This window comes from Lampetra planeri, chromosome 50, assembly GCF_965212315.1.
Source record: "Lampetra planeri chromosome 50, kcLamPlan1.2.h2, whole genome shotgun sequence".
In the NCBI taxonomy this organism is placed as follows: Eukaryota; Metazoa; Chordata; class Hyperoartia; order Petromyzontiformes; family Petromyzontidae; genus Lampetra; species Lampetra planeri.
This window is the reverse complement of record NC_136156.1, coordinates 4406412-4433783: the sequence shown is the minus strand read 5'-3', so window position 1 is coordinate 4433783 and position 27372 is coordinate 4406412. Positions and strand designations below refer to the sequence as shown.

At 54.4% G+C, this 27372-nt stretch overlaps 1 protein-coding gene across 3 annotated transcripts; it reads left to right on the top strand.

The window, feature by feature from the left end:
- The first annotated feature begins 1419 nt into the window (after positions 1–1419).
- Positions 1420–26248, top strand: MORC3 (MORC family CW-type zinc finger 3). Of its 3 annotated transcripts, none has more exons than XM_078616409.1 (23): positions 1420–1703; positions 6613–6685; positions 7237–7369; positions 8388–8608; positions 9453–9597; positions 9931–10084; positions 10416–10553; positions 11308–11427; positions 12284–12381; positions 13019–13123; positions 13773–13895; positions 14248–14319; positions 15051–15102; positions 15758–15808; positions 16221–16490; positions 17814–18040; positions 18544–18760; positions 19440–19605; positions 20413–20609; positions 21069–21224; positions 21820–21993; positions 22373–22512; positions 23330–26248. In XM_078616409.1, the coding sequence occupies exons 1-23, from the start codon at positions 1650–1652 to the stop codon at positions 23469–23471; spliced, it is 3228 nt and encodes a 1075-aa protein (XP_078472535.1). In that variant the 5' UTR covers positions 1420–1649; the 3' UTR covers positions 23472–26248. The 3 variants fall into 3 exon arrangements, with proteins under 3 accessions (XP_078472535.1, XP_078472536.1, XP_078472537.1); XM_078616411.1 differs by lacking the exon at positions 1420–1703 and adding an exon at positions 3565–3583; XM_078616410.1 differs by lacking the exon at positions 15758–15808.
- The last annotated feature ends 1124 nt before the right edge of the window (positions 26249–27372 follow it).

Sequence of the window (27372 nt, the reverse complement as noted above, 5' to 3'; positions counted from 1 at the left end):
CAGTAATCATAGGAACTGTGATTCACATTTAACAATAAACGATATAAATAACATGTACGACCAAACTTGCAGCCATAGCTGGCAGCATGACACTCCCAGTGTATGATGAGTGAGTGATGTGTGAGTCAGTGTATGATGTGTGAATGAGTCAGTGGTAGTGTGAGTGAGTGTATGATGTGTGAGTGAGCGTATGATGAGTGAGTCAGTGTATTATGTGTGAGCCAGTGGTAGTGTGAGTGAGTGTATGCTGTGTGAGTGAGTCAGCGTATGATGAGTGAATCAGTGTATGATGTGTGAGTGAGAGTGTATGATGTGTGAGTGTACGTGTGAGTGAGTCAGTGGTAGTGTGAGTGTATGATGTGTGAGTCAGTGTATGATGTGTGAGTCAGCGTATGATGAGTAAGTCAGCGTATGATGAGTGAATGTGTCAGTGGTTGTGTGAGTCAGTGTATGATGTGTGAGTGAGTCAGTGTAAGTCAGTGTAAGATGAGTAAACACTGGATGGCGTTTTTCACAAACTTACAAAGCACCCTGACCAACCCAAGTGGCTCCATCATAGTTCGTTGTCACCCTGAAAAGCCAAATACATTTGATAGCGAGACACGCCTGTTCACATTTGCCCATAGACGTAACGATGGTCTCGCAGCTTTATTTTGAGACGAGGCTCAAAATCTAGCCGTCTCTGGTGTGGACCAATCCGTTTCAAGGGCAATGCATATATTATCAGAGTGTGTTTTTTGTTTGCATTTTGACCACAAGTGTTGTGGTTAATGCACACATGATTCCTTGTAAAAAAGGTTTCAGTTTCTTTGCCAGAAAATAGGGGAAAACCCCCTATTACGATTACCATAAACTTAACGTTGCTGATCTTCGGGGTTAATATCCAAACGCGGTTTTGACCTCACAGCTTCCCGTCGTTTATCCACTCCACCCCCCCTCAACAACAACAAGCGCCATTCGCCACTAAGTGGCGGTGACGTCACCACGGCGCTTGTGCCAGGCTAGGTGCACGTTGTGGCCACGTGACGCGTCGAACGCCCGCTGGCAGGAGGAGGTCACGGGGCAGACCCAGATGTCATGGGTAGCCCCCCCCCTCGCCCCTCCTCTCCATACGCTGTGACGTCTTCGCAAGGAAATGTGACGCCACCGCAAGGAAATGTGACGTCATCGCAATGAAATGTGACGTCATCGGAAGGAAATGTGACGTCATCGCAAGGAAATGTGACGTCATCGCAAGGAAATGTGACGTCATCGCAAGGAAATGTGAAGCCTTCCCCCCCCCCTTTGTTGGTCGTGAAGTCCCCCCCCCCGCCGGGTCGCCGTGACGTCTTTCCGAACGGGCGTGCAATCCTACATGAAATTGACGTCATGTCGGTGGGGAGGCGTGACGTCATCGCGGTAGAGAGAGGGGGGGAGGTTCGGATGACGTCACCGTGTGCGTCGGGAGGGAGGGCCGACGCTGAAAATCAACACCCGGACGAGGAGCCGAGGAGAGGCAGCGCGAGAGAGGAGAGAGAGAGGAGAGAGAGGCAGAGGCAGGAGAGAGACAGAGAGGAGCGGGCGGGAGAGAGTACACGGCGGGGGAGAGAAGCAGCTGAAGCGGGAAGGGCGGGAGCCAGCAGCAGGAGCGGCAGCTGCGGCCCACGACTATGGCCTCCCCTAGGCCTTACAAGCTGAGCGAAAGGGGCATTCGCCCCTCTGAGGTGAGCAGCCAGCCCTCCCTCCCTCCCTTGCCCCCTCCCCTGCCCCCCATGCCCTCCCCTGCCCCTCAAATACCCTGCCCTCCCCTCCTTGCCCTTCCCTCCTCTCCCCTATCTCCCCACCGCTGCCCCCCCTGCCCCCCCTGCCCCTCAAATACCCTGCCCTCCCCTCCTTGCCCTTCCCTCCTCTCCCCTATCTCCCCACCGCTGCCCCCCCTGCCCCCCCTGCCCCTCAAATACCCTGCCCTCCCCTCCTTGCCCTTCCCTCCTCTCCCCTATCTCCCCACCGCTGCCCCCCCTGCCCCCCCTGCCCCTCAAATACCCTGCCCTCCCCTCCTTGCCCTTCCCTCCTCTCCCCTATCTCCCCACCGCTGCCCCCCCTGCCCCCCCTGCCCCTCAAATACCCTGCCCTCCCCTCCTTGCCCTTCCCTCCTCTCCCCTATCTCCCCACCGCTGCCCCCCCTGCCCCCCCTGCCCCTCAAATACCCTGCCCTCCCCTCCTTGCCCTTCCCTCCTCTCCCCTATCTCCCCACCGCTGCCCCCCCTGCCCCCCCTGCCCCTCAAATACCCTGCCCTCCCCTCCTTGCCCTTCCCTCCTCTCCCCTATCTCCCCACCGCTGCCCCCCCTGCCCCCCCCTGCCCCTCAAATACCCTCCACCTCCCTTCCCCTATCTCCCGCCCTTCCCCTCCCCCTGCCCTTCCCTCTGCTGCCCCCCTACCTGGCCTGTCTTCCCGACCCTGTTCGCTCACCTGGGGAATTGCCGCCGCTCGACGCGTGCCTGGCAAGTCACTCGCGGTGACACGGAGAGGTGTAGGGGGCCCGGCTATGTGCCCCGTCCCCCCCCTCGTCCCCCTCCCACATTTATACACGTTTCGGTGCTCGTTTAACGCGGTAGATGCGTTTCTGAAATGTTAAGCGAAACCAATTCCTCCCCTCCCTTCCCCCCAATAAATAACGTATCGATAAAGTTTCGCGAGATACTACGTACGCGCACTTAGGCAAGGAAGTGAAATGGCTGGACCTCCCGATTATCGCGGTTGGTTACGTACGGTGCGAAAGAAGTCTAACGTACAAGTGCGTACGGGGACAAATAATTGTTATTTTTACGTCGCCCCGTTTCTCTTGTCATTGCGCGTTCTGTATTGCTCACCCGCGCTGCTCAAGGAACTAGTTCGTCGTTGACCGCTCGGAAACCGCGTTATAAGAGGCGCGTTATAAGGGGCACGCTCTGCGTTGTAAGGGGCGCGTTCCGCATTATAACACGCGCAATTCGCGTTATAAGGGGCGCGTTTCGCGTTATAAGGGGCACGTTCTGCGTTATAAGGGGCGCGTTCCGTGCTGTGCGAAAAGTGTTCCCTAATGGAAGATCCGCGTTATGTACGCGTCTTCTCTGCTCCTCTGCTGCCCCTGCTTGAGACTGCCCTCTCCTCGCTCGCACTGCCCTGTATTCTCATTGTGTTTGTACCCGTGCCTTGCCTTCTCATATTCGCTGGCCCACACGGCCCGACTCTGCCCTTGTGCCCTGCCCTGGCATTGCCCTTCTGCCTCGTCCAGCTCCGCTGACCCCTCCCGCTGAGCGGTCAACTGCCTTGCCACCACCACCACCTGGTTGCGTGCAACTAACTGGTCGCGTGCAACTGAATCGCCCGTATGTGGACGCCTCTGCAACCAGTTGCGCAACCGGTCGCTGACCCCACCGCTTTTCGAGCGTTGATGTTACTCGGCGATTTGTAGCGACTGAGTTCACCCCGCGCTGCGCGTTTGAGAAAAAATAAGTAATATTGAGAAATACTTTTTTTAAAACACGCTTTAGTAAAATGTACCGTACGAGTAATGGCAAAACTCCACGACTCCAGGAAGTGGCCCCGAAGCTTGCCATAACGTAAGTGACCGTGGTGCTTTACAGCCAACGTCAGTTGAGCGTGGACAATTAGACCCATATAAAAAAAAAACATGGTTTAAATTTTTTTTAATGATAGAATATGGTATTGTCATCAGTAAGACATAAGTATACCAAGTTTGCAGTCGATACCACATTGGGAAGTGGGTTAAAATTGAGTTACACGATTTGAGGATACGACAACAACAACAGAGTGAGTTAATAGAAAGCGTGTAAAAAGATTGTTTAAAAATATATTTTTAATTTGTATGATATAATATAGTATTGCCATCAGTATGACATAAGTATACCAAGTTGAAAGTCGATACCATTTTGGGAAGTGAGTTAAAATTAAGTTACAAGATTTGAGGATATGACAACAACAGACAGAGTGAGTTAAATAAAAAGCGTGTAAAAAGATTGTTTAAAAATATTTTTTTTAATTTTTATGATAGAATATAGTATTGCCATCAGTAAGACATAAGTATACCAAGTTTGCAGTCGATACCACATTGGGAAGTGAGTTAAAATTGAGTTACAAGATTTGAGGATACGACAACAACAGACAGTGAGTTAAATAAAAAGCGTGTAAAAAGATTGTTTAAAAATATATTTGGAATTTGTATGATATAATATAGTATTGCCATCAGTTAGACATAAGTATACCAAGTTTGCAGTCGATACCATATTGGGAAGTGGGTTAAAATTGAGTTACAAGATTTGAGGATACGACAACAACAACAGACAAAGTGAGTTAAATAAAAAGCGTGTTAAAAGATTGTTTAAAAACATATTTTGAATTTTTATGATAGAATATAGTATTGCCATCAGTTAGACATAAGTATACCAAGTTTGCAGTCGATACCATATTGGAAAGTGGGTTAAAATTGAGTTACAAGATTGGAGGATACGACAACAACAACAGATAAAGTGAGTAATAAAACGCGTGTAAAAAGATTGTTTAAAAATATATTTTGAATTTTTATGATAGAATATAGTATTCCCATCAGTTAGACATAAGTATACCAAGTTTGTTTGCAGTCGATACCATATTGGGAAGTGGGTTAAAATTGAGTTACAAGATTTGAGGATACGACAACAACAACAACAGAGTGAGTTAAATAAAAACGTGTAAATAAAGTAGTTCGGGCGTTGAAGACGATGCGAGGGTGAAATGTCCTCGTTGCGCAACTGCTCTCTCTCTTCTCTCTCAGAGGCGGGCAAAGCAAAAGTCGCGCGATTTTGAGAGCGATTTGGTTGGGCAACTGGATCGGCCAGACGTTTCTCTCGGACTGGTTTATTTGGGATCTCGTCGCCGTCGGTCGCTCTTCCGTCTCTCGTTGATTGTTGCGAATGGCTGTTGTTGTTGCTGCTGCTGTTGTTGCTGTTATTGCTGTTGTTGTTGTTGGTTGCAGCGGGGGGTGGGGGTCGTCGTAATTAGACCTTCATCCACAATTCGTAACAAAATTGACGAAAAATGTCACGAATTCCGTGAATACCAACAACACTGATGCGCTGTGGGGGGGCGGGGGGGGTCTCCCTGGCATTAGTCAGACTGAGTGCTATGTGTAAATTGCAAAATGGGTTTTATAGAAAACATATGAACATATAATACGTAGTAATCTGGGTTTTTTTTTGTGCGTACGTAAATATTGTTGTGTTCGCTTACACCGATGGCGCGGCTAAATGTTCGTGCTGAAGATGAGTGATGCCGAGGAGCTATATGAAGTGGCATCAGGTACACTCACATATTTAGTGTGACGTCTACCACTTCCAGGAAAACTATTACCCCAGCGGGGAAATCTTACCACAGGCCCACCTCTAACTCTACATCAGTGGCGATTGGTTTACTGAATTAGCGACGAAATACAATTGCCAATGGCGTGTTATGAACCGAGATTCCCAAAAGATTTGCGTAAATAAGCGATAATCCACGGTGTCACAAGACAATTGATTTTTTATTTTTTTATTGGATGAACAACAAAATGTTAACACGTCTTTACAGAAAGATAGACAGCGCATAGCAAATACAGTTGTTATGTTCAGTGGCATGGGGTTCCCTGTTTGGTCATCCCTGCAATACACCGAAGCAATCGGCCAATTTTACCAGTGAGAAGTTTTTTACCACCACCACCTTATCGGCCCTACACAGTTGCACATTTACACTAGGGGACTGGCAACAACATCCAAATATCAGAGGACTCCGCCTTCACGTGGGAAGCCTCTCTCTAATTCTGTTTGTTGCTTCTCGGACCACGTCAGCCTCGTGCTGTGCCACACACGCTCTCCCAATCCTCGAGATCCACCCAGACTCTGCCTTGTGGAACTCCTCAAGTCCACTCGACACGCACCCCTTGATGCTGTCCTACCGCCGCCAGACTCAGGAAGGATGAAATAAAATTTGTATATTTGCCAAAACTACACATGGTCGCTTTCAATTGGTGCAACCATAATTGATAGTGTACCGTGGTCAGGTGACGTTCCGTCTAACTTACTTTTATTCAGCCCTTGCCTTGACAAGATACCCACGGATGCTGCCAGCTTGCATTGGTAAAAGTAACGCCCCGGGATTAATGTGAAGCTTACTATTTTTACTCTGAGCACTTATCAGTCTCTCCTAATGTTCAAGCCTGCGTACTTTACTACGCGTTATTCGTACTCATTGACATGTGATTTTTTTCTCTAACCCCACCCTCTCTCTGCCTCCGCCCCCCTCTGTCTATTTAAGGCCACCCCACAGAGACGATCTCCCTCTCTGTACCTGTGTTACTCTCTCTATGTATCTTGGTGATATCTGTCTGCTTATATGTCTGTCTATAGTTTTCTGGTCAGATTTTTTGTTGTTATTTCATTTATACCTGATGATGATTGCTTGTGTTGCAATCGAAACGTCGTATGCTATTATTTAATTTATTATTTTATCTTTATACGTGACTTTACCGAAAGAACCAGTCCCCTTCCAGGATTTGAACGAGGAACCTTTTGCTTGTGAACTTCTGTTTTGTGTGTGCGCTTGCTTGTGGTGATTGCAGGTGAATCGCAAATACCTCCACACCAACTCAACCAGTCACACCTGGCCTTTCAGTGCATTTGCCGAGCTTATCGGTGAGTCCGTGTGATGTACAACAACAATAATAAACATTCTTTTTTTATTGGAGGCTTTTGCAGAGATAGGGGACGACGTTTCTGTGTGGTTAAAATTTTTTTTAACAGGTTTATTTAAATAATTAGCCACATTTTTGCCTTCAGGCGGGCAAACTTAACCTTCCGAACAGAATGGTTTTTAGAAGTTGGTTGTCCCAGCCAACTTTTCTAACAGGAAATGAATGTTACGTAACATGTATTATTTTTGCTCAATGTTTTAGACTTATTCTGTCATGCTGTCGTTATTGTTATGATTTATATTTGTTTTTTTTTCTCTGATTGCTGTTTGATTAATTGTTTAACTCAGTTTTTTTTTAATTCCTTTGTCACTATGGTGACCCATGGTCACTCTTGCAAACGAGGCTCAACCCTGGCCTCTTGAGTTCCCAACTTGGCTAACCACAACAAACTTTAAACCTGAAACGAGCTCTCACACAGCGGGGAGCACTGGTGGAGCGTCTGCCTGTCACGTCGCTCCTAACACCCCGGGACCTTGTCCCGTGACCTCGCAGACAACGCGTACGACCCTGATGTCGGCGCCAAGCAAATCTGGATCGACAAGACGGTCATTAACGGAGAGCAGTGCCTCATGTTTCGCGACAACGGCAAGGGCATGTGCCCCGACAAGCTGCACAAGATGCTGAGGTACATATATGCACACGCACGGACGCAGGCGTCGCTGCGTTATCCGCCTCCGTTGACCGTCCTCTCGCATTCAGGTTTCCACTGTTTTGTAGGAAATCCGGTCTGATACTCCGGCTTGTGACAATGCCAGCACAATCGGGATACTTCTTCTTGGTTCTTTCGGTAAAGTCACGTAGAAGGGAAATAATAAAATAATAAAAATAAAACATAATAAAATAATTCTCACGACGTTTCGGCCACAACGCAAGTAGCCGTCCTCAGGTGAGGACGGCTCAGGTGAGAAAACGGCTGCTTGCGTTGTGGCCGAAACGTCGTGAGAATTATTTTATTATGTTTTATTTTATTATTTTATTATTTCCCTTCTACGTGACTTTACCGAAAGAACCAAGAAGATGAATCCCTGCAGTCACGAAAGCTTTAAATCGAAATTTAATCAGGATACTCTTGGAATATATAAAATGTAAATAAACTGGAAATAGAAATTGCCCTGATCATGGGAGGGGCTGCTTCTACCAGCCTGGTGTAATTAGAGAATAGAGTTCTGCTTATTTGCTTTTTCCCCACAATGCTCCACAGTCGCGCGTAAGAGAAGCGTGAGCCCAGGTCTGTGTGAATGGCACTCGAAGATCCTAGCTACTGATTGTGTGCACTTGGTTAAATTGCATTTCTTTCCCTTAATTATTGTCTGTAAAAGAATGTCATCATGCTTGGTATGTTGTATTTTTTATTTTTATTCACGTTTTTCTACCGGTTCCATATTCCCGTTTACATGAAAAGCACATTCCGATACTCGCCGTCTGCATCGCCCACCTACGTAACCATGATCGTAACCAAGTTCCGTACCGTGTACTAACATCTGTGTTGTCGCAGGACACTCATGAAATGGAGCCTAACAGCTCGTTGGGCCTTTCCTCTTGAAACAAATACAATCTATCGATGAGAAATTTGTACTTATTGTCAATACTATTCCACTCCCTTGCTCCACTCACTCCCTCCGCTCCCTCGCTCCACTCCACAGCTTTGGATTCTGCGAGAAGCAGAAGGTGGACAACCACGTGCCCATCGGCATGTATGGCAACGGCTTCAAGTCGGGCTCGATGCGCTTGGGCCGCGACGCCCTTGTCTTCACCAAGAACGGCACGCAGATGAGCGTGGGGATGTTGTCGCAGAGCTACCTGGAGGCCATCAACCAGGAGACCATCATTGTGCCCATCGCCGTGTGGAGCCAGAAGGATCATATCCTTGCTGAGACGCCGGTGCTTTCCTCGCCGCCACCCCCACCGGACGCTCTCGATCGCGGCTAATCGTACGGACCAAACGGACGCTGAATGCGCCCCGGTCTCGCTAGATCCCGTGCCGGACGCCGGCGTAGGATGCGGGACATCCGACTGCCGCGATGATCAGACGATGGGGCACGACTGGCTGCTCTGGAATAGCAAGCAGCGGCGTGCGCCGGACCTTGTTCAGTTTTACCGGTTTTGTAGAGGGTTTTTTGTATTCCGCTTGTTTACCCAGGATAGCTTCATGACTCCTTTTCATGAGGGTCTTGCCAATTGTTCATTCGGGGATGGTGGTGTCCTTTGTGTAATCCCAATTGAGTCATTTACAGAGAATTTACAAAGAGCATGACATATTTGGCCAATACCAGTTACATTGTGTTTTTTTTTGTTGCTTCAGGAGGATAAGGGAGAAACCCAGAGGGAAACCCATGCAGAACAGGGGGAGAGACGATACAGACTCCACACAGATAGGCACCCAAGCCGGGAATAAAACCCAGACACTTCTTCCTGTGGGGCACGAGTGTCGCCATTGCGCCACCACCCTGCTGCCATAGGATAAGTGCCGAACAGCAACACAACTTCGCACTGAAATTTCTTCTAAAACACAATCCGGCTTCGGTGTAGGATGAAGCCGGCTCTCTATCCTCCAGAAGTTAGTTTTGCGCTTGGGTACAATCTGCTATTTGTCAGTCATTTTTATTCTCTGGAGAGGAACACTGTTGCGCCGCATATCACATAATCCGATAGCCCATCCCTGGTTTGGAGTCGAACCTTAACACAAGCCCGTCGCCGGCGCTTACATAAGCTGGAGCCTGTGGAGGACCGGGAGGTGAGCTTGCGCGACATCCTCCACTACTCGCTGTTCAGGACCGAGCAGCAGCTCCTCACCGAGCTGTCCGCCATCCAGACGCGCACCGGAACCAAGATCATCATTTGGAACTTGCGCCTGTAAGATGGGAGGAGGCCCCAAAAACGCCAAGCAGACGGCAACAAACAGCACCGTTTAATACTCTTTGGTTTTTTCGGTAAAGTCTCTTCACTTGATACAGCAATTTTGCTGTGACGGTTCCACCTGAAGACGGAAGCTTGTGTTGCCTCCAAAACGTCGTGATTGAAATTTTTTTCCTTTTTTTTTTCCCATGTGACTTTACCGAAAAAACCAATGAGTATGGACCCTTGCAGTCACGAAAACTTCAAATCTAGCACCGTTTAAGTTGAATTTGCAAGAGTGTGTTTCTGAGTCGGGGCCTGTGTCACCGTCTCTCGCGCGGTCTGTCTCAGGAACCGGGCAAAATCGCTGGAACTCGATTTTGAGACCGACAAATACGACATCCTCATCCCCCACGACTTGGTGGAGGAGCAGTTGGGGTTGAACAACAGGCAGAGCTACGGGGAGAGGCAGCGACAGATGCCGGACAGCGAGTACTCATTGCGGGTACGTGTGGGGAGAGCGTGCGCCTGCGTACCGCTTGTGTGTGCGCGCGCGCGTGTGTGTTTGTGTGTGGCAGGCCACGTGCTTGCAGGTGGCTCAGTGGGGAGCACAGGTGGTGCATCTATCGGTCGTCTCGGGTAATTCACGACACGTGGCTCTGTCCCGTGCCCTCGTGTGGCGAGGCGATGACTCTGGGGCAGTGTTGGGGGAGTGGGTGTTGTGGAGTGCGTGTCGGTGTGTGTAAGCGACTTGAGGATGTGAATTGTTGTTGATGACGATGATTATCTTGATGATGTTGATGACAACAATGAAGATCACGATGATGCTTCTGCAGGCGTACTGCAGCATCCTGTACCTGAAGCCGCGCACCCAGGTGATCCTGCGTGGAGCCAAGGTGAAGACTCAGCTGATCGCCAAGAGCCTGGCTCACATCGACCACGACATCTACCAGCCCATGTTCCTCACCTCCATGGTACACAAGCATGCAAGCATGGCTGTGGGGGCACACACACCCTCTCCTACCGCTCACCTCATCTCACCTTACTCCCCTGCACACACGCTCCTGCGGCTCCCCTTTCACCTCACCTTACTCCCCTTCTTGGGTTCTCCGCTCCCAACAACCAATGCTTCTCTGTCGAAGCCCAACACTCGCAAGCGGCCAGCAATGAAAAAAAAACACTGTCGCATTTCAGATGGGTCGGAGTGCGGCCCGTTTCTAGACTAAAGCAAGGTTGTAAGAGCTCAGGGGGGAGACGACGAGAGTGAGTTCCACAGTCGGAGTGCGAGGGAAGAAGCAGAAAGAGAAGTGAGGTGACCTGCGGTGTGGTGAGTGCTTGGGTGAGCAAGCAAGTAAGTTGGTGAGTGAGTGAGTGAGTGATTGCTTGAGTGAGTGGGTGAGTGAGTGGGTGGGTGAGTGAGGAAGTGAGTCGGTGAGTGAGCGAGTGGGTGAGTGAGTGAGTTCTTATGACCTGCGATATTCTGGTGGGGGTTTAACACGGTGCGGATGAGACGAAACAGTCATTCTGGTCGTGGGTGGAGGAATAGAAGTTGATGAGCGGAGTGTTGAGATGTGGACACACCTGGACGCGGCATGAGTCCAACTTGCAGAATTGTAAGCGTATCCTGGGCAGACCTTCGGAGAGTTGCCTCGTGTGTTGGTCACCGAGAGTGCGTGTGTTTATTCGTTGCCCCAACAGTCTGTAAGGGCTTTGTTCTTGTCTCTGTAGAAACGTAAAGTGAAGGTCACGTTTGGGTTCAACTGCAAGAGCAAGGTGCACTACGGCATCATGATGTACCACCACAACCGCCTCATCAAGGCCTACGAGCGCATGAAGTGTCAGCTGCAGGTGCATGCACGCCGCACACTCACCGCCCGCAACGCTTCCCCCTGGGAGGCGGCGGTGTTGGCTACGCTGTCGCACGTCGCCGCCTGTAATCCGGCATCGTGGAGGCAGCAGTAGCAGCGAGGGTTGGTGGATCACCGCACTGATGTTGCGAAGCTCCCTTCCCCCGTGAGAGTCACGGAGAGGAGAGCCGTATCCTGGCTCGCCAGGGGAGGTCGGTATCAGCAAAGTGCGGACTAATTTCAACTGTCCCTTTTGTATGGGATAGAGCGTTGCCCCTTCACACGCTTGGGTTTTTTTTTACCTGGCGCTCCGGTTTCCTCCCACATGTTTAAACACTCATCTTAATATATGGTGGACTGCAGAGCTTGGGCAATTGTTGACAACACAGGCTCCTTACCACGTGGCTGCTGCTGCTGCCTTCCCGCTCGTCCGTGGTTCTTCAGCGATTGTGAGAGACGCGATTCGCATGAACGCCGACGCAGTATAAATAAAATATTATCACCCCCCTTCCCCACAGCATTCACCACTCGCCATGCTCTCCAGCCATCACTCGCAACACTCACCGCGCATACCACTGACCCAGTCACAGCACGCATCACACATACCACCAGTCAAAGCACTCACCACGCGCACTGCTCGCCATTCATCAGTCACACCACTCGCAACACCACATATAACCCGCGCTGCTCATCTTGCACACCACAAGCGCATCGTTCAACACACACACACACCCCGCTAGCCCCACACACCAGTCGTCACGTGTAAGCCACTCGGCACACAACACCACACGCTCGCCGCGTGCGTTGAATGCACCGCCGCTCACCGCGCTCTCTGCACGCGCGCCGCTGTCTTCCAGGTGAACGGGGTGGGTGAGGGCGTGATCGGCATCATCGAGTGCGACTTTCTGAAACCCACCCACAACAAGCAGGACTTTGACCAAACCAACGAGTACAGGTGAGCGTGCGGGCCCACGATGCCAGTCTCTGGCGTTCTTTGCCGACGGTGACCGGATTGGCGGGTGACGGTCGGGGGGGCAGGGTCCTGGGGAGGGGTCGCTGCGCGTCTCCTGTGGGCCGTCTGAGGGCTCTGGCGGAGGGTAGCGTGGACGCGTTGGAGGCGCGGCTCGGGCCCGCGGTGACGTCTTGACCTCGGCGTTGTCAATAATTGCATTGAAAAAACCCCCAAAGATGATTGGTTCTCGCCGTCTCTCCGACGTGCATTGACCAGAGTGGTGAAGTGTGGTCAAACGTGTCCGACGCGGCACGGTGAGGCCCTCCTCCGGCGGTGACAGACAAAGGGCGTTGCGTTATCTACGTGACGCTTTCCAACTGCGTTTTGAAGTGTTAAGGCTACAGCTGCTCTGCATATATTCAGAGGCCTTTCAGACTTAGCCTGATGAGTCCGGTTACCTCTGGGCTCACGGAACGAGCGCGACGCACGACACGGGCGAATCGGGAACGAGCCGGGCTTGCCCCTCCGGACATGTTCGCACTCTATGTACGTATGTATGTTGAACTTCTTTCGCACTGTACGTAGCCAACCGTGCTAATTTGAGGTGCTGTGCGTGCCGTGTGTGTTCGCTGTCGTTCAGGCTCACGCTGTCTGCCGTGGATCGCAAGCTGCAGGAATACTGGAGAGACCGCAGCAATCTGAGTTCGTTTCTCGTGGATTCCACCTTCAACAGCAAAGACCTGATGTGAGAAACTAAACACAGCAAACCTGTCTCTCCACATACCTGCACGTACAAAACGAAAGCACTTCTTAAACAAAGGCACCTTTGGTTCCAGTTGCTGGGTCCACTGCCGTGATGTGAGAAACACCGATCAGGGTTATGGTCGTTAAGTCCGGTTCTGATAGCGTTATCGATAATCGAATGCGAAAAATTAAACGTAACAAAAAAATTCGGTTAACCTTCACCCACCCGCACTGACCCGCGTGGTGAAGTACGGTCAAACAAGCGCCACGATTGAAAAGGTCTTGGCGATGCCTTTATCATGTACTTGACGAAGGGCTGTAAGTTATGTAATATGCGCGTGAGTATGTAATTGGTTGTCACGTGACGAGACGCATCGGAATGCTTGGTTTGAACGTTACCGCAAATTTCACCAAATTTCAATCATTCTTCTTAAATTTCCTGATTGGGTAATTCATGAGTTACAGCAACACCGACTACTGCCGACCGCACCCGTCTGTGCAACGTTGTAGTCATGACGCGAGCACCGAATGCGCCCCCACGATTTGAAATAAATGGCGATGGTGCCGATAATGGTTTTGGCGAGAGGTGTTTTGGCGCGCTGCCGGCCGGCGTTCATGGTGCGTCGTCGCCCGCGTTGTGCCGCCGGCAGAGAGAAACCCGACCAGATCTGGGCTCAGTGCGACAGCTGTCTCAAGTGGCGCAAATTGCCGGATGACATCGGCAAACTTCCCGACAAGTGGTACTGCCGGCTGAACCCCGACCCACAATTCAGGTGATTCCCTCTTCCCCCCTACCCCACCACTTTCCCCCCCCCACATTGCAACACTGTTTTTTTCAATAATAACGTTTGCTCAAAGTCCTCCGTAACTGGCAAAGTAGATCCAAAGCTTACAGACGGCAGAAAAAAACCAGTGCTAAAAGAACTTTCCACGGCATCACGGCTCTGCCGGTGGAGGCTCGCCCTCCCCCGACAGAGCCCCTGTGGTCTCGCCGCGGCCTACGGCCGTACCGCTTCCTGCATGCTTCCGTGACCGTGGCCAATTTAAGTACCTGCGGGGAAAAGAAACGCACACTCGAGGATATCTGTTCTCAGTTGGCTTTTGTGGTTTTCGTGCACACGCCAGGACCTGCGATGTTCCCGAAGAGGCGGAGGACACCGACGAGATGGACGTCTACAAGAAATCCGTCCGCCGGCGGTAAGCGGCCCACCCGGGACACCTCCGGCACGCCCTGATCCCTCGGGGCCCCTCCCGCGCGCGCGTTCGAGTGGTGCCGCACGTTGGCACGACGACGTTCCAACGTTTCCCCTTTGCGTGCCGGGGAGCTTCGTTGGCTTCGGGCGGAATCTCCCGTCGCGCGGAGCGAAACGTAGGACGGGACGTCGCGCCCGAGCGGAGCGCGACGGCACTCCCCCCGGCACGCGCGGGAGGGCCGCGTGCGGCACAGCTGCACGCCGTGGCGACCGCCGGCTCCGCGCCTTCGGCGAAACCTCGTCGTCGTCAGCCTGGAACTCTCCCCCACAGCTGGGCAGAGGGCCTCCCCCATTCTCCTTTTCTCCCTCCTCTCCCCAGCTGTGACCTCAGCACTCTGATGCTGCCTGCTGCTGCTGCTGCTGCAGTCTCTTCTGCTGTCTCTCCTCCGCTTCTCTGCCGCTTCTCTCGATCTCCGCTCAGGAATTGGTTTTCGTCTCTCGTCAGTTGATCTCACGACGTGCGCTGCTGCCCGTGTACGCTCGGCCTTCTGTTGTTTTGCTTTGCGTCAGCTTTTTCCCGTCTTTCTTCATACGGTCAACTTAGATTTGTCGTAAAGCATGCAGCGAACCCGTAAGACTGCGATCCTATAAGACTGTCGCAGAGCCTACGCCCAACTCGTATGACTGAATGGACCCGAGCCCTGTTTTAAGAGTCGCTCTCTCCCATCCACATAGAGAGCTGAGAGAGAAGGCTGAGCAACAGCAGAATGCAAGGCTGCAGAAAGAGGTGAGCTTACCTTGTCCTGCCCCGTGCGTCACCTGTGTGTGTGTCTCTGTGTGTGGGGAGCGGTAGTGTAGGGGTTAACATGCTGCACTATGAACCTGACGATCTGAGTTTTATTCCCACTCACGGCCAACACCAAGTGACGATTATCTGAACCAGTCTTGGGCCTCCTAGTGTCACTCGGCCTCAAATGAGTACCACGGGTGGTGTGTAAACATCACCACTGGGGAGACAAAGGCGGTCGGGCGTGGTGCTGGCCACCCACCCGCTCATGTGCCGTGCCGGCCTTCATTGGTGCCCACGGATAGCACTTACCCCAAAAGTCTTTGAAGGCTAAAGGTGCGATCTTTGTGTTTGCGTGTGCGAGTCCTTGGAACAGCCGAGTCGCACGCGGGTTTTCAGAGTCGCTCGTAATCTCGTTGTGCCCTTCCGGGATGGGCATTCCTTCTCTCAAGCGTTGGCCACGCACCGCCACGCCCATCTGCGTGTCCACTTCCGAGCGCGCGCCTTTGTGCGTACTCGCTGTGATGGCACGTGCCGTGACTGTGCGTGCGCGTGACTGTGCGTGCCGTGACTGTGCGTGCGCGTGACTGTGCGTGCCGTGACTGTGCGTGCGCGTGACTGTGCGTGCGCATGTTATCTGGGTCGTGTTCCGCAGGCAATGCAGCGTAAAGTGCAGCTGGCTGCCCAAGCTAAGCAGTCGAACCAGGTACGACCTGACCCAAACCCTCCCCCCCCTCTCTTCTCCACTCTCCACATTTCCTCGTCCACTCCCATGGTCAATGCCTGCCCCACTGTCAATATCACTGTTGTGGTTGGCGTGCTTAGCTCTGTTGAAATGTGCTCTCGTGGATTCCACGAGAGCACCATCAGCCCTCGTGCGCCGGGCCGGCCTTAATTAGGTGCTCGCTAACAGCACTTGCCCCGAGAGGAACCCGATTGGTCGAGTAGTAGAACCGATAACCGGTACAGTAATCGATGACGGAAATAATTGGGAAGAGCCCAGCTCCACTTCTGACTGCGTCGTGCTCGTTTCGCCTGCGTCTTCTGTCTCCTGCATCTGCCGCCCGTACCCTCCCGTCACACTCGCTCCTGTCGTACTCTCCGACTCTCCCGTCCAGGTGGTTCCCCCGCTGGTTATCCACACGGTCACCGACGGCAACGGCGTAACCAGCGCAGCGGTGCTGCGCACGGGGAAGCCACCCACCCTCGTCGGCGCCGCCGCGCCCGTCGCCGGCGCTGCCTCGCCGTCCGTGCCGACGGCTAGGCGGATCCCGGGCGGTGCGGAGGCCGCTGGGCCCGAGATGGTGCAGAACCTGATGAACAGGGTGATCCAGGAGGCGGCTTTCCTCAAGCGCGAGAAAGAGAATCTCAAACAGCTGTCCCGCCAGGTGGGCCGACGTCCTCGAATTGCCCGACATGTTCACGCGACACGTGCCGCGCGGGGTCTCCTAGCTCGCGGTTACGGAGTTAAAGTTTGGCCGTTGGCGGGGGGGGGGGGGGATTTTTTCTGTTGTGATGACGTGTATTTGTTAAATCGTAATGCCGAAGATGATGTAGAAAGATAGTGGCTTCATCGTTTGCAGAATGCAGCAACCTCAGACCTCCGCTGACCTTGGTTAGCGGACAGAGGCTTCAATGTTGCCACGTGCGCTTGGTAGTAATGGACATCTCATTTAAAACACTTTGTAGAATTTGTGCAAGGGAAATGTTTGGAGCCAGCCAATGGAAGGAAGCACGTGCAACTGGGAGATGGAGCGGTGAGATCAGCTTGTGTGCAGGAAGCAGGTGGTTCAAAGGTCAACTTTATTCGGGTGTGACAGCGTGTGTGACTTCACCACCAGTTGCTTGAGTCGCTCTCCCTCTACCCAACGTCCGACGAGCACAAAAGGCAAACGGAAAATCCGGAGTGTTAAAGGATGGCAAATGTTACCGGTGAGTGCAGCTGTACAAACTGCCTGATGTAAACCCAGACGGCCTGTCCAGCAGCAGCAGTGGAATGTGCAGCTGCAGTCCCATTTATGAAGTGATATCAGGAATCAGATTTGCCTGATTAACCTCAGGCTTCTTCGGGCCTTGTTCAGGCCTACTGGAGGTTTGGTGCTCATGGTTTGTCGTTGTGGTCTACGGAGACCGGTTGTAGGAGGGCGACTTGAGCGAACTGACAACAAGAGTCGCACACGCAGGCAAATCCGCATTAAGTCTAAATATGAATTCTCATTGAAGGCGCCGAAGCCTTCAATCTAACGAGCTGGACAGTTCGCCGCGTCCTGTGACTGCGAGGCATGGCGGCGGCTTGGGAAAGCCCTCATCCAGCAATGGCTAGAGCATGGACGTGGATGATGATGACGATGATGACGATGATGATGCGAGTGTGTGTGAGCAGGGCATGGCGGGGGGGGGGTGGCGGTAGTTTAGTGGTTAGTGCGCTGTGCTTCGAACCCGACGATCCGAATTTGATTCCCACTCATGGCAAACACCAGTGACGATTGTCTGAACTCGTCAGGGGCCTCTCTTAGATCGACACAGCCTCAAAAGAGTACCTGGTGCAGGTGTGTAAACATCAGCTTTGGAGAGACAAAGGCACCCGGGCGTGGTGCTGGCCACCAACCCATCCATTTGTGTGCAGTGCCGGCCTTCACAGGTGCTTGCTAACAGCACTCGCCCCAAAAGTCTGCTAAGGCTACGCGGGGGATCTTTGTCGTTGTTTGCAGACCATACAGGCAGAAACCACGGCGGTCGCAGAGATCTCGAGGATAACCGCGCAGCACAAAATGGCGTCTTGCTCCTCCACGGCGTCCCCCTCCACCTCCTTGTCCTCCTCGGCGTGCGAAGGCCTTCGCATCAGCGACGTCAAGAGCCTGAGCGCGGACGGCGCCTGGCGGCAGCTGTCCCCGTGCGCCAACGGCACCGGCTCCAGCCCCGGCGGCGTAGCCAACCGGTGGGTCCCGCTCGAGTTGTGCTCGCCCGTCGTGCCCCGCCGGAGGCTTTGCCGGTGGCGCTCCGCGGCTCTCCCGACGGCGTTTTTTGGAGTTGCGCCGTCGCGTGCCGTTGGGCCACCGCGTCCGTTGTTTCGCTCGGTCCACGGTCCGGGAGCTTCTTCGGGATAACCAATTGGCTTCGTTTCTCGGGGAGCGCAACGGGCATCGTGCCGAACAGCGCGCGGTGAAATTGTTGTAAGCGCATCGGAGACATGTCGGCGCCGTGTCCCGCGAGACGAGGAATCCGCGTGGAACGCTCCGCGACCCCTGCTCATGGCCACTTCTACCGGAACGGTCTCCGCTAGAGGGGCCCCTCTCGTAGGGTATTTTGTGGCCTACTGCTCCGCCCCAAGAGGTCCGTCACGTACGCCTGTACGTACATTGGCTTTATTTTGCACCCTACGTAGCCGACCGTGCTGGTCGGCCAACGGCGGTTCACCGCGTTGTTTGCGCGCCCGCGTAGAGAGAAGCGGAAGTTGGAGGCGTGCGGGATGGACCAAGCGAAGCGGCCGAGGATGGAGCCCGCGGAGAGCTCCCCGGCCGCGAACGGCGTCGCCTCTTCCCGTGCGGGCGCCGCGTCCTCCATCACCTTCGACGACGGCGACGACGACGACGACGACGTGATTTGTCTCGACGTGAAGAGCCCGCGGGTGCCGCGGATCGACGCGGATCTGAGAAAGGTGGGGGGCCCCGCGTGCGTGCGCGTGTGTGCGTACGCCTGCGTTGCGTGCTCTGCTTGGTCCGTACCGCCGCCTACGGACTGCTGTTCTGTCGTCTTAGATTCGGTCGTGTGCCTGAAGAGCATGAGTGCGCAAAAGCCCAGCGCTCGAGGGACAAAGGTTCGCAGGTGTGGTACTGGTTACGCCCCCCCACCCCCTTGTGTGCCACGCTTGCCTGAATAGGTGCTCGCTAACGGCTTCTGGCATGATGCCGTCTGAACGGTTATACGGGGAGACCCGTGCCTGGCAGCGCACGCCTGTAACGCGGCACTGTGGAGGCGACGGTTGGTGGATCGCGCAGATGTCGTGAAGCTCCCAAACCCGCTGAGCTGCGGGGTTGCAGTCTCCTGGCTCGCCAGGGCATGCCGATGGCAGTGCAGCAAGTGGATTAATTTATATTTCTGCCTTCTGTACGGGTGTTGCGCATTGTACCTACCCTCGCACATGCGGGTTTTCTCCAATATCCCGGTCTCCTCCCGCAGGTGTAAACACACTCATCCATGGACTTGTCCAAACATCCCGATATAGGTCCACAGGGCTTAAGCAGACGATGGCGCCAGTTTCGGCTGCCTGGATCTCGGCAAAACGCGTGCGGCGCGTTGCAAGCGTATTTGTATTGTTGATTTGCGCGCGCGTCCAGGTGAAGCTGGAGGCGGACGCGTCGACCGGGCCGGACAACGAGGCAGCCCAGGCCCGCGACGCTGCGGCCACGTCTTCCCACGGCGTGCAGACCGTGACGCTGCCCTTCAAGTGCAAGGCCGAGGAGGAGGACAGCGGCGATGCGGGCGACTCCGCCGCGGGCGCAGGTGGGGCCCGACAAAACAGGGACGGGGCGGGCGGGGGGCGACACGCGCTTGGAGGGAGGCGGAGCCGAGCGGCGTGCGGAGATTAAAATCGCTTCTTGCACGAGTGATGGACGCGTCGAATATCACGCCCGCACGCGCTCGCTCGAGAGCCTCGACCGCGTTGTACGTTGAGGCCCGCGTTCGGAGTCGGGGCCTTGCTCAGGCTCGGCTCAAAAGCCGCGCTCACCACGAGCCGGCCCCGAGTTACATGCGTTGTGCAGTGTGGTTATTCTCACCTCGTTCAAGACGTCTGACAGAGTAGGTCAAAATACCTTCACTGGAGAGGCTCTCTCGAGCACTCCCGAGTGGAGCTCTTCTGCCTGCGGTGGCATGAGCAAGAAATTGCAGGGCTCCACCTTTACCTTTTATTGATCGGCGAATCCACGCATCGTTCCTCCCGCGAGTAGAGAGGGCCCTGCAGGCAATCGGACGTCAATGCGTCGGTCTGTGCGTGTAACGGTAGTGTAGCGGTCAGCGCTCTGCGCTATGAACCTGGCGACCCGAGTTTGCTTTCCGCTCGCACCAGTGACGGTTATCTCAAACCGGTTCTGGGCCTCCCCTAGGTCCACTCGGCCTTAAAATGTGTAAACATCTCGACTGGGGAGACAAATGCGACCGGGCGTGGTGCTGGCCACCCTCCCCCTCGTGTGCCTTCCTGTCACACGAGTCCATACGCGCCGCTAACGGTACTTGCCCCAACAGTCTGTTAAGGCTATACGTGTGGGGGGATCATCTTTGTCTTTGTATTGGGGATGACGACCACCGCAGCGGGCGCCGTCCCTCGTGCCTCCAGCGCCGTGGACGCCGCCGTGGACGTGCTGCGCCGGGAGAACAAGCGCCTGCAGGAGGTGGTGCAGCAGCTGCAGCAGGAGCTGGTGACCCGCACGGTGGTGAAGGAGGAGGACAAGAAGCAGACGGAGGAGAAGGCGGAACTTGTGGCGATCGTTCCAGCTGGCTCGGCGAAGGTGGGTTACCCCTCGCAGCCGGGGCCTCGTAACTGCCGATTGGACAACGAGCTGCGATCTGCACGTGCGCAACACTACCACGAGTTTGTAGGAGGAGGCAGTTCCATGGTTTTGGACCTACGTTGTGGACGCTTTGACTGTATGGTTAACCTGACACTGCTGAGAATCCAGGGTTGAAATCCGCATTCACGCATTGACATTCGCAGACTCTTGGAGTCGCACAGAGATCCGCGGACTCACACGGAGACCCGTAGACTCACACAAAGATTTACACAGTCACACACAGACCCACAGACTCACACACAGACCCGCAGACTCGCACAGAGACCCATAGGCTCGCACAAAGACCCGCACAGTCACACGGAGACCCACAGACTCGCATAGAAACACACGGACACTTATAGAAACTGAGAGGCTCCCGTCTTCGCCCGTCGGTATGCCACTGGCACCGCTCCGCAGGTGGACAAGGCAGTGGGCGACAGTGAGGCGGCGCCGGACGAGGTGCACGCGCTGCGCCGGGAACTGCAGAAGCTCAGGAAAGATGAGGAGGAGTGGGCGTCCGTGATCAGCCACCTGATGAAGGAGATCGAGGATAGTGTGGCGGGGCACAAGCAGGTGATCCCCGAGAGACCAGTGCCCATCTTGGCACGACACACTTGTGCGTCGCAACAAGACGGGGGCCCTGGGTCGGATTCCCGACTCGGGAGCCTTGCCGCGTGGAGTTTGTGTTCTTCGATTCCCCCTCGCGGCCGACACCAGTGGCGATTTTCTGAACGGGTCCGGGGCCTCCCCTAGGTTGACTCGGCCTCAAATGAGTATCTGGGGCGGTGCGTAAAAAATATCGCCGCTGGGGAGATAAAGGCGGCCGGGCGCGGTGCTGGCCAACCACCTCCAACGTGTGCCGTGCCGGCCTTCATCGGCGCTCGCGAACAGCACTTGCCCCTACAGTCTGTTAAAGGCTATGCTGGGGAATCTTTGTCTTTTGTGTGTGCGAGTGGCGTTCGTATGTTCTCGCTGTGTCCTGCTTGTGTTTCCTCCGTGTTCTGTAGTTTCTTCGCCTAGCTCCAACACACCCACATACACACAATGTATCTGGCATTGGCCAAAAACATCCCCAACGCTAAATGCGTGAACGGCTTAGTTGGAGGCGTCAATAAACTCCACTTCGCCACTCTTGACCGTGTTGCCCGCGCGCCGTGTGCCACCGCAGACGACCGCCGAGAACGAGCGGCTGAGCGAGGAGTGCGCCCGGCTGCGCGCGGCCGCCCCCGGCCAGACTCCGGTGAAAACAGAGGCCGGCACCAACACGGACTGCGCCACGGACGTCGCCGGAGCCGCCGCGGACGCCGGCGTGGACGCCTGCGTTGGCCCCGACGCGGACACGGTAGTTGGGGGGTGGGGGGTGGGGACAGCGCTCCGGTCGGCAGTTCATGAACGTACGCGTCCCACTCTGCAGGCAGTGCGTCACGCCGGGCCCTGTCGACAGAGTTGCTGGGGGGCCGTGGTGCTTTAGTGTCGGCTTGGGCCCCCCCACACCCAGGCTGTAGGCACAGCGGCCAAGTTGCCAGGAGATTCCCCACGGGTAGGGGTGGAAGTTTCACGAATGGCACGCGTGATCCACCAACCCTACTGCTGCCGTGGGGTCCATGCTCTGTGCCGCACGGCACACCACCCCGCACCCCCCGCCGCTTGGCGAGCCTGCGCACCGCCTCGGGCGGTCGGTCTCACGCCCCCCGCCCGCTGTCGTTTGCCGCCCCCCCAAGGCGAGCGAGACGACGGAGGAAGGGAGGAAGCTCCAGGCGGAGCTGGAGAAGACCGGAGCCGAGCTGGAGCAGCTGCAGAGGGAGAAGGTGGAGCTGGAGGCCCGGGAAACAGAGACAGCCATTTACCTGTCCCAGGGAATGTAAGTTGTGTGTGTACACGCCAGGGAGTGTGTTAGAGCGAGTGTGTGTGTGTGTGACTTTGTCTTGAGCGGTTAACGGTAGTGTAGCGGTTAGCGCGCTACATTACTAACCTGGCGAACCCGGGTTCAATTCCCGCTCACGGCCATCACCAGTGGCGATTATATGAACCGGTCTTGCGCCTCCTCTAGGTCGACTCGGCCTCAAATTATTACCATACCTGTTGGGGTAAAATCGCCACTGAGAAGACAAAGGCGGCCGGGTGTGTTGCCGGCCACCCACCCCCTCGTGTGCCGTGCCGGCCTTCATATGTGCTCGTTAACCGGAGTCTTTGTCTTGTAAAAAAGTATAAAAAGAAATGCTCAATACAAAGGCTACATGGATTATATTTTTTGCTTTTGTGCATACGAATGGTGAATAGTTGATGGTTAATCACGAATGGTGAATAGTTGATGGCTAATCATTGGTGTTGATGATGGTGGCGGCTTGGGGGAGGGGAGGGGGGGGGAGGCCTTTCACCCAGCAGTGGATAGATCATGGCCAGCGGCGACGATGATGATGACGACGACGACGATGATGACGACGATGATGATGATGACGATGACGATGATGACGATGATGATGACGACGATGATGACGACGACGACGATGATGACGACGACGACGACGATGATGACGACGATGATGACGACGATGATGACGACGATGACGACGACGATGACGACGATGATGACGACGACGACGACGATGATGACGATGACGACGACGATGACGACGATGATGACGACGCGTGCCCCTCGCTCGTGCGTCGAGGCGCAGGTCCGACGGAGACAGCCTCGTGAGGCTGCGGCAGAACGTGGCGCGGCTCCTGCAGAACCTCATCCCGGAATTCCAGATGCCGGACGACCCGACGCTTGTCGACGACATCGTCCCACAGCTGCTCAAGTCCACGTCGTCCTGAAACGCGGGAGGGCGGCTCCTCGCACGGCCGTGGTGGACTTCGGCAACCCTATTTTAAAAAAATATAAATAGCGATAGGGTTTTTTTTTTTTTTCCCTCGCAGGTCTTGTGCTGTGCTAAGCCTGACGCGGCAAAACAGTGGCACACGCTGACCTCGCAAGAAATCTCTGATGTGGCTCGTGGGAGTGGGGAGGGGCCAAGCGGGGCCAGGGGGGGCACTGACGGACGCGCGTGTCTCGACTCGCGGCGGCAACGGCATCGACATCGGCTCTGCTGCGTCTGCAATGGAAACAGCCCTCGGCGTGGCTCTGCTGTTACAGCGGGCGTCGTGCAAACTGCGGGGCGGGGCCTGGCCTGTGGGTCTCGTTGCCCAGGGACAAAAGATCTTTGGGCAGATGGAAACGTCCGGACAATATGTTGGCAGGGGACGTACGGACGTGGACCACGGGATTGATTCAAGCGGAACGGTTCTTCACTTTGGTGGCCGCCCCCAATTGTTTGTTAACACGTCATCGTCGCCATCGTCGCCATCGTAGCCATCGTCCGCACAGCAGAGGAGGGTGGACGGACGCGCCTTCTCTTGCCACCCTCTCCACTGACTAATTGCCCCCCCCCCCACTTTTCCACCAAATGGTAGCCTGTGTACGTGCACACAGCATTGTACCCAAATTGATTTACCTAACGCCGCCGCCCCCCCCCCCATCCTGGCTTAGGGTTGTGTTGTCCCCAGGGATTAATGTTGGCTGCAATCCTACGCAGCACCGCATCCAATGTACATCTTCTCTATCAACTGTGTGGGGACTATTTTCTATTTGTGTGTCACCTGCTCCAGTCTACACCAGCAGCTTAGATCAGCTCCCTCCTCCCCAACCAAACATTTGGTCATCCGAAATGTCATGGGGTACAGAAGTGCATGTGTCATGGCATTCCTTTTGAGTCGGCGGATCTTGTAAATGTTTTAGGTGACGATAAAAATAATAATATTATAATTGCAATTCACTGTTGACCTTTGGGTCAAATCGCGCGTGAGTGCAATGCCCGGTGTGTGTCGTACGCCCTCCACCACCTGACACGGCCAAATGAAGCAAAGTTATCGTGGCCACACATTTGTAGAGAAGTTCCGATGGACGTACTCGGAGACGGAGGTAAGTTAAGGGCTTTCGCCAGGGTTTATTAAAGGTGAACAATATTACACCGCAGGGTACACAACTCCCAGGGGCTAGGGGTCCTACTCTTGAGTCCGGGTCCCTGCCGGCTAGCTCCGGTCTCTCTCGTGTCGGATCGTGGACTCTGCCGACTCCACCGAGCGGAGAGAGAAGCACCTCTACGGCTACCACCGGCTTCTCCCCAGACTCACCACTCGATCCCTCTCTCTACCCACTGGTTCCCTCTTCACCCTTACTTTACCCGTTCCCACAGCGACCCCGCTTACGTCACGGGGTATCCCTTAAGTACCCTAGGAGACGTGACGTCATCGCACTGAACGGCACACCTGACGTCACGTCCCCATTTTACTCCTCTACACATTGTTACCGCATGGGCAGCGACACCGGGTCGCTGGAGAGCGATCCGCTCGCGTTCACTAATTGCGCGCGGACGTTTGACTGGCCGTCGCCACTGCGTGATCGTCATCGGGCGGCTTTCAGGATTGTGAAAATATCCTCCAGTCTTCTTGGGGCCTTAAATAGGTGGTGTAATGTCATCAACACGGCCCCCATGAGGTTAATGTCGGCGCACAAATTTATAATGTGTTCTGTCGGGGGAGCTTTTACATATCTGGCTGCGTCGGGTGGAGGAGGGCACGCAACACACACGGGCATTAAGCTCGCACTATGGCGATCTGACCCAGAACTCTACAGGTAGTAATAACAATTGCCACGAAAGCGACTCGTGTTAAACGCGAGTAATGTAATGTTACATTTTAAGGTGGGCGCAAACACGCTTATCGAACCGTATTGTTTCCATACCCGGGTACGCGTGCGCTGTGCTTGTTTGGTATGTTGCACGGCCTTGGTGTTGGCGGTGACCGACGAGGACGGCCCCGATCGGCGTGCCTACACCCTCGGCTCGGACCGCGCAACCTCGGTGCGACCTCGGTGCGACCTCGGTGCGACCTCGGTGCGACCTCGGTGCGACCTCGGTGCGACCTCGGTGCGACCTCGGTGCGGCCACGGGCACGCCGGGACGTACTCGACGGGAGTTCCACGTTTTTTACGTTCCGCCTGACCACCACGGGCTTTCGTAGAGCGCGTTTTGCATTCGCCGATGTTTTTTCCGATTACTTAGTCGGGAAGGTCCAGGTCGCCGTGATGCCGCCGGGTTGCGTCCCCGTGTCGGCAAGCGCCCGAAGTTGCCTCCACGGCTCGGCACGGTGCGTCCGCTGTACCTCGCCGTGGCCGCGACGGGTCGCGCGCCAGCTCCGCTCCCCTCTTCCCGTCGTGGCACCGTTCCGCGGAGCGAGGGAGCGAGCGCAGTCGTCGGACGCAGCTCCACGGTCCTCCGTGGGGAGCTGCTCGCCCTGAAGGGGGGAAGGGCCACTTGCTGAGACGTCCCGCGCCTGCGGCTCGCAGTCACGGCAGCGTTCGACGCACAACGAAAGTCGCCACCACCTCGACCCCCTCCACCCCGGCCACATGATGCTCCTGTTTCACACGATTTTCACCCCGTTTTAACATAACTATGGCAATGTTGACCTGTTTAAAGAAAAGTGATTTTTATATTTATATAACCGCAGTTTCATACGCAGGTTTAACAAATAAATGTTACCCCTTATGCCAATACCAGGATATCATTTCCTTACAAACCTCGATTACGAACTGCCTCTCCCTCGATAACAATTCCCGTCATCACCAACGCCACTCATTATATTATCGGTCCCACAACACGAAAGCGAGCCGCTACTACGGCCCGAACAGCTCTCCAACTGCGCTCCGACTCCACGTCAACGGCTGCGCGAGGTCAAACCACGGCGCGCTTCTTTTATTTCGTGTCCGCGTGGCGCCCGCGGTTCAGCGACGGGAGTCGTCGCGCACGAAGGCGCCTCGCGATCTTGACGCGCTCCGAGCCACTCGCTGCCAGCGCCAAGTCACGGCGGTGGAGGGCTCGAGGTCGTCCACACGCATGGCCCCTGAGCACTCCCCTCTCCGTCTCGTCGTGTCTCTGCGGTGGTCCGTACGGTGACCGCGGGGTTTGTACGGGGGGGGGGGTCTCTCCGACCAGGCACACCACAGAGTCCACGACCAACTTTCCTTAACCACTCCCACCTCTGCTCTTTGCCGTCACGATACCTACACCACTTTTAATAACCCACACCCCACCCACACTCCTTATTTTAACCAGTACCATCTAATGTACAACTGTAAATAACTCTGGACTCAGGTGCTACATACAGCTATAGAAGGTAGGATAAGTGGAACACTGTCGATCAGTGCCGGATTATCCGAGTAGCACAAGTAGCTGCACGTGCTACGGGCCACGCACTTTCAAGGGCCCCGCGCTAAATGTGTTCAAGCTATCAATTCTTTTGTCAAGGCTCTCTCCTCCTCTAACCCAGCTTAAATATACGCTGCCAAGCTTGGTGGTGTTCATTCAGACGCTGTCTTTCCGGCAGCCCTGTTGTTCACCTGAGGACGGCTGCTTGCGTTGTGGTCGAAACGTCGTGAGAATTGTATTTTATTATGTTTTATTTTTATTATTTTATTATTTCCCTTCTACGGGCTTTACCGAAAGAACCAAGAAGACTATCAATTCCGGTTCAGTGATTCTGCATTTGCTCTACTACTATAGTACTAGACTGCCTTCAACTTTTATCAACGACTGGGTGTTCAAGGTTAGCGATTTGTCGTATTATCTGGTTGTATAGCAAATGAAAAAATACAATTACTTTACTATGCAAGTACTTT

Coding starts and splice junctions, on each gene's coding strand:
- MORC3 (XM_078616409.1), top strand. CDS start 1,650: ATGGCCTCCCCTAGGCCTTACAAGCTGAGCGAAAGGGGCATTCGCCCC. Junction 21,994..22,372: donor TTGGCCCCGACGCGGACACG/GTAGTTGGGGGG, acceptor CGCCCCCCCAAG/GCGAGCGAGACGACGGAGGA. Junction 22,513..23,329: donor ATTTACCTGTCCCAGGGAAT/GTAAGTTGTGTG, acceptor GTCGAGGCGCAG/GTCCGACGGAGACAGCCTCG.